General features: G+C 49.4%; 1 protein-coding gene and 1 pseudogene across 1 annotated transcript; both read right to left on the reverse strand.

Annotated features, from left to right (window-relative positions):
- Nucleotides 1-2,048: 2,048 nt before the first annotated feature.
- On the reverse strand, nt 2,049-5,517 carry LOC101786503 (annotated as a pseudogene).
- Nucleotides 5,518-8,352: 2,835 nt separating this feature from the next.
- Nucleotides 8,353-9,760, reverse strand: LOC101785404 (VQ motif-containing protein 22). The gene has a single exon (XM_004951699.2). The coding sequence runs from the start codon at nt 9,717-9,719 to the stop codon at nt 8,982-8,984; it is 738 nt and encodes a 245-aa protein (XP_004951756.1). The 5' UTR covers nt 9,720-9,760; the 3' UTR covers nt 8,353-8,981.

The raw sequence follows: 9,760 nt of genomic DNA on the forward strand, positions 1-9,760 counted from the left end.
CGTCAGTGTGGTGAGCGCAACAGCGACACGGGCAGCACTCCGACGAGTGAGGCAGCGGATTGCCGTGATTTTGCCCGTTTCCCGTGAGCTTATGGATTCTGTGGGGCAAGGCCGTGGCCGATCTACGCACGCTGCCGGAGCCTGGGAAGGGCGTCGGGTGCTGCTCGAGCGTCGAAGGCGCGGGCCGCCGCTCCCCCGCGGCCAGGGGGCGAGCCACGCCGACCGCTAAAGGAGTTGCTCCGCCCACAATGAGTTTGGCCGCCTGGGAGATTCACGAGGAAGGCTGTCGGGCGCCGGGGCGCTACCGGGCGCGGGCTACAGCTCCCCCGTGGCTAGGGACGAGCCGCGCCGGCTGCCACCATCCTCCTCCAGCACCGTTTCCTAGTGTCGGATCCCGCTATGCAGTGCTCCTCCTGCTCAGGTTTGCTTCATGTTGCAAGAGTATGTTTCAAGTGTTTCAGAAAAATGTTGCAAGTGTTTCATGTGGATGTTGCAAAGTAGATCTAGATGTTGCATATGTTTCACACATGTTTTATCTGGATGTTGCATTTTCAATAAAAGATTTGAAAGTTCCATGCAACACGAAACAGATGTTGCGGCGGGTTTTTTCCTCATCATCAACGGATAGCCCCCCGAATGCCATGTTGCAATAGGTATCTCACGATGTTGCAGTAAGGATTCTTGGATGTTGCCAGCGCTGTAGATGCACACGGGTGTTGCGGATGAACGTATTGTCTGACGTTGCACGATTGATTTTCTGAGATGTTTCGATGTTGCAATAGTTGGCTTTTGTTGTTTCATCTGTCAATTTTTCATGTTGCAATATTTCTTCTTGTACGAGCTCAACCCCAACTCAACATATGATGATTTTTTTAGAAATATTGCATGAAACATGTGTTCAATGTTGCGGTGGGAATTTTCCCTCACAAATATTATGTTTACATTGAGCTATTTTTTTCGCATCCTTTTCATGTTGCAACCATAGATTTTCGATGTTGCAGCTATTTTGTTTTGATGTCGGATAATTAGTGGTATTTATTTTGGTACTACTGTAGTCGTCAGATTTAAAACGGATGGTGATATATACGTCCGACGGGAGTTGCTTCCGCCAGACGTCCGGGCGCTAGCAAGCCCCCTAAATTTATCTAGCATCAATGGATATTGGTTGTAAATTTGTAACATAAGCGATGCATCTCGAATTATTGAATTATGAATGGACCATCAAACTTAAAATCTATCGACCTAGTCTTTCAGTAGGTGTTTATAGGAGTGAGCTGAGTGCGCACGTATGATGGTGATACTGATATATGCGCTGTTTTCTTGAAACAATAATTTTTTACTGATTTTTGCGATGTGGGCTACATGTGGAGCATAGGTGTATAATTGTATATGAAGAGTATAAATGTATAATAAGTTCTTTTCCTTTTTAGGAATTAAACTCGGTATACAGGCAGGTCCACCGCGTCCACTGTATACCAGACTCCGTGGTCCAAAACTCCAAACTCATCATACAAGCAACGATCACCCCTGTATCTCTTCAAGTGCACAATTCTTCTCCACGTGGCTGATGGTCCTTGACTTGTCGTTGCCATTCTTCTTTTAAGCAAAACCATTTTTCTCGATTTTTTTTAAAATTTCGTGCCACTAGGAGTATGATACGAACTGCTGATTATTTATGAATTCAGACATTCAAGTATTCAACCATTTTCCTAATAAGACAAAAAAAATGAATTGAATACTGGATCGGGTTCCTCTTTTTTTTTAGATAAAAAAACGAATTCTCAAATCAGTTTCCCAGATGTTAAGGCCCACATGTGTAAAGTGGGCTTACTAATCCGCCGGTCTAGCTAATGGGCCAGATATCCAAGAAATGGGCCTTCTTTCGGTTCTTCTTACAATAGTACTAACACAGTAACACTAACATCCACTCTGATGATTAGTGCTTGTACCATCAGCCTTATCAAATGATCAATTCACACGGTAAAAAAATGGCAGCACAAGAACGGGGTATTCACCAATATGACCATAAATGAAGACAAACAGACCAATTCACATGGAAAATTAACTAGATTTCCAACCTTTGTCACTTGACATTCCCATCAAAAGCCACCATCGCCACACACTCCGCATTCCCATGAACAATCCGGAACGACATTTACAAAAGCCACAAGGTGAATCACTGATGAAACACCGTCAGTTGATAGTTGATACTAAGAGGTCCGTGCAGCGCTTCCATCGCGACAAAAGATAAAATCAAAAGAATCTGGCGAGCAGCATGTGGTTTCAAGTTCGCCACCCACGCTTCAGTCAGAGACTTCAGAGAGGCAAAGAACACCTCAAAACAGGATGACAAACTGATGCAGGACTTCAAATGAGCCAATGATGGTTGGGTAGCATGGCCCTCAGTAGCACGGGTAGCGATCAAGGGGGCACAGCTCCAGAACCACATCAGGAGATGCCCTCGGCCAGCCATGGAGCTCGCACCATACCGCTTCGACCTTGGCAGCATCCACAGGCCTCACCTCCGGGCTGTAGTACTCGATGCGCATCCTCCTGAGGACCCTCGCGTTCTTCACCAGGAACCCGCACAGGCCGCCACAGGGGTGGCCTTTGAAGAGCGAATCCATGTAGAAGGTGACACTGGACAGGTGTTTCAGAGCACAGTCAGCATCCACCTTCTCCTCCCAGAACTCTACGGTAACGGTACAGGACTTCCCATTTCCCAAACCTCCTGGTAACAATAACACAAAACGAAAGGAAAAGTTCAGGAGCAGCTGCTGGCATTGGTACAACAGAACGGGATTAGGCATCAGCAGTTTGGGCTTACTTTGATTATGAGATACATGAGGTTGGGGGAGCTGTTCAGCAAGCATGAAACCAAGGTGGCCATCGCCTCATGATTGTGATCAAGAGTAAGGGTAAGCGTTTCCAGTCCGAGCAAATAGTTTTTCTTGGGCAGTCTCTTCAGCATCGAAACCCTGGCCTTGCTCAAAACCTAATCAAAACACAGATTGATGAAAAGTTTACAGTTCTTTTTGTAAAATTATTGTACTTCCACAAAACCAATTGAATTGTCTTTGTGAAAATTTCATCTGAACAAAGTTTTCAATGCTTGTATGCTTGAGCGCACCACCCAAACAATTATATTCAGCGTCTCAGAGACATTTCTGGGCAGGGGCGGATCCATAGGGCTTCACTGCTGTCACTTGACAGCAATGGATTATGCGGAACCCAAGGCTAAAATAATGTGGGTAAGAGACAACAAGACCAATAGTCATACTACCAACACCTATGACACTAATGCTTCTCTATCCTAGATCAGCCCCTGTTTCTCGGTCAGATGGCATAATCCTGAACCACAGTAAGCTGAAGTGTGTTATGCTATCATTCAGCCTTAGAAATTATGATACGGGGAAATTTTTATTTGGTGGATCCCATCATGGCAACCTAAATCTATCAACTACGAACATTTCAGTAAGTTCACTTATAATCTTCAGCTCGCAAATTTGGAACAACAGGCACAGATTATCTAAAAGTGACTAGTCCAGGAGCAGAATCCATGAGCACTGAGCAAACAACATAGACTTACTTAGCTGGGAATATTCAGTCGGCAAATACAACTGCAGCTTCTTGACGCCGCAGAGTCCACGGAGAAACGTCACCATGTTCCTGATCTCATTCGCCATCTTCTTGTAATCACACATCTTCTCGATCTCAGAAAACGAGTAGTCTTCATCGGAGTCCATGGTGTCGTCGATGCTTCAGGAATCTGTTGGAAAATTAGATAACTGCAAGAGTAAATTCCGAACTAGATTTATCATGACAAGAATAAAACCTATCGTGCAAATCTCTAACTAACATCAAGCACACCAACATAATCTCGGAAAGCATGCTGAAATAGCAGATCAAATCATGGTGTACGTACTCAGCTGTGATGACAAGTGGTGCTGACGGAACGACGACGGTGTTGCAGACGGAGCGCAGCAGACGACGTTGAAGACGATGGCCCGCTGCAATGCCGGACTTGAATGGAAGATGAGCCGTGGCGAAGACTCTAAGCAGTCGCATGGAGCGCTTCCCAAAAACCTTATTTGTCCTCTCCCGGTGCAGGATCATAAGAGCAAGAGGTTCCGGACACTTGCTCTCCCGTTTGCCGGTGCACGCCGGCGCTTGAGATGGAGTAGACTACGTGGCGGCGCAGCAACGAGAAGAGTCAAAAATCCTAGCTCGATTAGATTTTCTTTCGGTAGAGACCGATAGGTCATACGTATAGAAGCCATGATCTCACGTCGCGATCGATCTCACTGACTTGAAAGCTAAGTAACCAAAAAATAAAACGGCAAAAGAAAACTGTGCCACTGTAAGGCTGGAGAGGTTGGATTTCGGTGGACCATTCACGCAAGTGTGGCACGTCCCGCCACGAGGCATGGTGAGCAAGCGAGCGCGTGTGGAGCTTTCCTTCTCTCCCCCCACACATAGCTTGGAGGAGTGGAAACAACCTCCATATTTATGTTGGCCATCCTTCTCCTCCACTATCAATGTGGGACTAAAAGTTTGCACCACTCCAACCACTTGCTCATGCTTACATGGGGCTTTGAGATTTATTTGGAATTTCTAAAATTATAATGGGCCAAACCCGTTATTTCATCAGAATCCTCAGGGTAGCAGTAGGAGAGGTCAAGCCTCACCGTTTCCAGCCGCGGCGCCTTCTTCACCGAGATGAAGAGCGGGCGGAACGAGAAGACCTCCAGCTTCTCGAGGCATGGGGCGCGCACAATGACGTTCCGCGCCCTGTGGACGTCGTGGATCTCCAGATGCTCCAAGGCGGCGCACCGCGAGATCAGGCGGCGGAGGTCGGCGTCCGTGGCGACCACGTCGCGGAGCCGAGCGACCGCACGGCGCGCAGGCCGGCGAGCCTTTCCGGCAGCCGGAGCCTACAGTTGTAGAGGTCCAGCGCGGTGAGCGTCGCGCAGCTGTACACGGGGGAGGGCAGCGGGTAGCACTGCCGTACTTGGTGTTGGTGACGGTGAGCTCCAGGAGGCCGCCGCTCCCGCAGATCCTGCGGAAGAGGTCGTCGAACCAGTCGTCGTACAGGCCCATGAACTTGGCGCAGACCTCGAAGGCCGCGACCGGCGCGGCGCGGCCGTTGAGGACGCGGTCGAGGGCGTCCATCCAGCGGTGCGCGTCCTCGCAGTAGTCCTCGTCGCCCTCGTCGGGGAACCCGCGGCGGTTGAAGGTGGCGGGCTGGAGGAGCAGGCGCGGGAGCGTGGCGAAGACGCGGGGCCAGCGGCGGGAGAGCACGGTGGTGGCCGCCGCGTCGCGGAGCGGCAGGCGGGCGAGGATCGCGTGCAGGGCGCCGTCGTCGAGCGCGCTGAGCCGGTCCTCCGCGTCATCGGCGGCCTGATCTTGGGCTCGCGGAGGAGAGGAGGACCTTCTTGCTCTCGTTGTTGCCGGTGGTGTGCGCTCCTGCTCCATGGGAGGGGACAATCCGAGATGCAACTATGCAAGCGTGCTCGGTTTGGGGGAACGGGGGATGCGTTGCGAAGAAGGGGAAAGGTTTCCCAGTTGATGGGATGGGATGGGATGGTGTCAGGCATGTTTTCCCGCCAGATTGTGCAAAGCGCGCCATTTTCTGGAGCCGACATGGGCTGCTTGGCCCATTTAGCGCGGAGCCTAGTGAATACTACTCCATATCTACGGCCCAACTAGCTCCCAGCAAGAAAGAAGAGGGTGCCAGCCCAAAAAAAAAAAAGAGGCAAGAGCAGAAGAAGGTTCACTGTCCTGTTTAAAAATTAAAACCACCATGTTCTGTTACAGTCACTTAATATACTACCTATGAACGTTTGTCAACTCACAAGCACGCATCACAAAGCGTCTCGCGGTATCATCGAGTAAATAGCCACATTAAGTCATTAACGAGACATATACAATATTAAATTTAGAATCTTTTGATACGTCGGGTGCAACCACTTTCTTCGTAAACCATCCTGAGCTATGCTCTTTCAATCAAAAGATCCTACATTTGCATACGCGACGTGAGATGTTTTGAAGATCCAATGGTACTACACAATATACATTTATATTTTTTTTTCTTTTTTTCGAAACACAGCGCAAAGCTGTCGCATATATGCGAGCACTGGTGTGAGTTGCGGACTTTATATACCTACGCGAAAATAAGTTTGTTACACGGAGAATAGCGCAAATTTATTGAAATCCATATTATAAACTTTGGTTTTTGATGAAAAGGAATTTTCGAATAATTGGTTGATTACGGCCAGCTTTACCACTCTTGGGCCTTCTTCCAGTTCCTGGTCTAGGCCTGTGATTCCTCCCCGAAAGAAAAAGACAGCCGTTCTGGTTTGTGATTTGCTACATGTAGGTCTTCTCATATGTACCATCACGTCACTTTGACCCCCAGGTCGTTGTTCGAGTTCACTGCCAAATTACATGCTTGTGCTGGGCCATTCAATGGGTGAGCTTTAGCTTGGACCTGAAGCTGCCTTTTTGACCTGTTTAACTGCGTGGAAAGAGTCCTTACCGAAAGAGACGGGTTTGCAGTGCTTTTCTCCATGAGGAAATTTAAGTCTATTTAGACTTGTTTATATACTACTCCTCTTAAGTATATGACGTTTAAACTCAGTGCACCCTAAGCAATAAAGAATCTCGAACTTAACATGATGGCGTAGGGTACCTCTCCGTACCCCCCCCCACCTCCGTACACTGTAGACCATTTGCTGTTTCTCGATCGTATGCAATCATAGCGTGTAGCCATGGATCTTATCTTTATGGTGCAAGGCTTCAGTTTCATGATCATGTTAATCGGACTTCTTAGTTAGGTTTAGTTGCAGTGGGTCGGGTCGTGTGCCGCTATTTGCGTGCAATAGCGTGGTGATCGTATATACCTCTTCATCTCAAGAATTCTCTTGAGACAGTGTTATTGTAATTCTTTTCTTCTTAACGAAACATGCGCGCGTCCTGTAAAAATAAAGTTTAAAAATCAGTTAATCACGTATCAATCCTACAGTACTATTCAACAGCAACGAACTCTAGTCACTACTCCACGTGAGTACGTACCCCCTCTGTACCCGTGCAAAAACGGGCAGCTGCTGACCAGGCACGGACAGATCGGCAGAGTGGTTTTGGGACAAATTAAAAACATGCTGGAAGCTACTGCAAGTCTGCAACAACGCCGCTTCATGCACAGGCAGCCGGTTGACGGCTGACCCTTCCTCTCATCTGGCACCGGAATCTAGCTAGCTTCGTACGCACACGTGTTCCCGTGACTTTCCTTTTGGCAGTTGACACGCCAGACTCCTCCGCCCACAAGCAAAGCCGCGATTAGGCTATCCAGACCGGCCGAGGAGTGGCAGGTACGATGAACCCTAATCTAATCATATGCATCACCAACGATCTTTACCACTACTATAATCGTATTTCCGTGTGAAAGCCTTGACTTGCATTGGCACCGTGGTCATCTGCACGAGACACTAGACAATTTTTTTTACAAGAAAGAAAAGGGCATAGAGGCATGCGCGTGTACAAAGGAACAAAAAAGAAAATTAAAGATGCAGAGGCATCCGACGCCCCTAAATCCTTCTCTCTACTTTTACATGGAGGCCATGAGCTTTATAAAACCCACGAATAAACGTTTGCATGAACACGAGCATTTTGCAGGACAGCAGGAGTGGCCTCCCAAATCCTGTGCATTTCGTCGAAATAATGTACATTTCGTAATCAAATCAGACGATTCAGAGTAAATAAACCCAGCTACACAGCCTACTCTCTGCTTAGGGTTAGACAATTCTTCATCGAGGTGTTGGTCTAGAGGTACACTAGCACGGCGGTTGTTGACTTTGACATCGGCGTCGAGTCGACCATGAGATGTATGGATCGTCACTCGCCCACGTGGGCCCCACGCAGTCTCCTTGATCGTCTCAGCACGCCAGCCAGTCAAATCAATCAGATTACCGCATGCCGTACTTAGCATGCCTTGATCATGCAGCACGCGATATATGGCCGTACTATAGACATGTGGCTATCTCAATTGTAATTTTTTCTTTTCTTCGTTTCTACATATATTTTTTCCTATATTAATATATCCAGTAGGAGCTCCCCTCTTATCCCATCAAAAATATATATGGCCATATGGATGATGGAGAAGCATTTCATGTTGCTTGTGTAACATTTTTCATCCAAGAAGAAGAGTTTGTTACAGCAAATGGCTGATACATCCTCCGTCCCAAATTGTAAATCATTTTGTTTTTTCTACGTATATTTTGTATCTTTCACGAGTTAATTTTTTAGCTTGGAACTTGACAATATATGTAAGAATTCCTTGAAAGTTGATAGGAATTAGCAAAGGAATCAAAAGGCATATATGTATATATGTGCCTCGCTTATTTGATCAACGTGCGATTAATTAGCGGCGGAGCTTTGATAATCAAATCAGTACATGTATGTAGGTAGTAGCCCTCTCGGACTTTGCTTCCGAACCAAGGCAATCAATCCATCTCCTCTAGAAAGATTCCTCGCTATCAACTGCGCTACTACTGCTGCTGCTACTACTGCACACCGAAAGCGCACGCGCGCCAACCAAACTTTTTAACTATTTACTATTTACATGCCTTTCCTCTCAAACTTCCTTTCACATCTACCTAGCTTAACTCCTTCTAATAAAGCAGCAAGCTACTACTAGTAGTGCTAATTACTGTATGTGTGCTAATCAAACCTTAATTGGCCTCCTGAGATCACTCAGAAAGGCCAACAAAAACTTGGGAAAAAAAATTAATGCTTAAGCAGCAGCAAGAACACATCATCTATCAGCTCGTGATCGACGACGACGACGACGATGATCGGTCTAACCAAACAACATCAGCTAATGGCTTCTTCTTCTCTCTCGAGATCTGATCAAGTGAACCTTCATTGGCTTGTTATTATTACCTTGATTTGTTGAGCTGGTGGGTGGCGGATCGATCGATCGGTCACCCGAAGTTGTAGCCATTGCCGTTGTTAGTGGAAGCCGGGCGGGTGGGCATCATCTGCGCCGCCTGGATGCTCTGCAGCAGCAGCCGGTCCTCCGCCGACGACTCGAACCCGTGGATGAACGGCGGCATGTCCCCGCCCCCGCCGCCGCCGCCGTGCATGCCGTAGCCGATGTCGCCGCCGCCGGCTGCGGCGTACTGCTGCTGCGGCCTGAAGAGCTGGCCCTGCAGCGACGTCGGCCCCCGGTGGTGGTGGTGCTGCTGCTGCGACGCCGCAGCCAGGTGGTGGTGGTGGTCGAACGACATCACGGCGGACGTCGGTGAAGGCCGCACCAGCGATCCCGCGCCGTAGTCGCCGCCGGCGCCGGCGCCGCCGCCGAAGCTGATCACGGGGCCACCGCCTCCGCCGGCGGCGGGGCCGTAGGGGCCGGATGGGATGCCGGTGAACTGCTGCACCATGGCGCGGAAGTTGGAGGTGTCCGTGTTGAGCAGCGTGACGGGGGCGCGGCGGGACGCGCGGGACCGCCGCCGCGCGGGCTTCCCGACCCGCCCGCCCTCCACCCCCGGCTGCGCCGCCTGCGCGCGGGTGGGGCTGCCCCCCGACCCGCCGGACGTCGGGCTCGACACCGTCCCCGCCACCGCGGCCGTCACCACCGTCGCCTCCGTCGCCGCCGGCGCGCCGCTGCCGCAGCCGTAGATCCCAGCCCAGTGGGCCATGTTCGCACCCGTGTCACCCATCGCTAGCTAGTAGCTGCTGGCCGTCGTCGTCGTCGGCGGCG

This window comes from Setaria italica, chromosome I, assembly GCF_000263155.2.
Source record: "Setaria italica strain Yugu1 chromosome I, Setaria_italica_v2.0, whole genome shotgun sequence".
Lineage (NCBI taxonomy): Eukaryota > Viridiplantae > Streptophyta > Magnoliopsida > Poales > Poaceae > Setaria > Setaria italica.

Excerpts from the sequence above, each read along its gene's own strand:
- LOC101785404 (XM_004951699.2), bottom strand. The coding sequence starts at position 9,719 with ATGGGTGACACGGGTGCGAACATGGCCCACTGGGCTGGGATCTACGGC.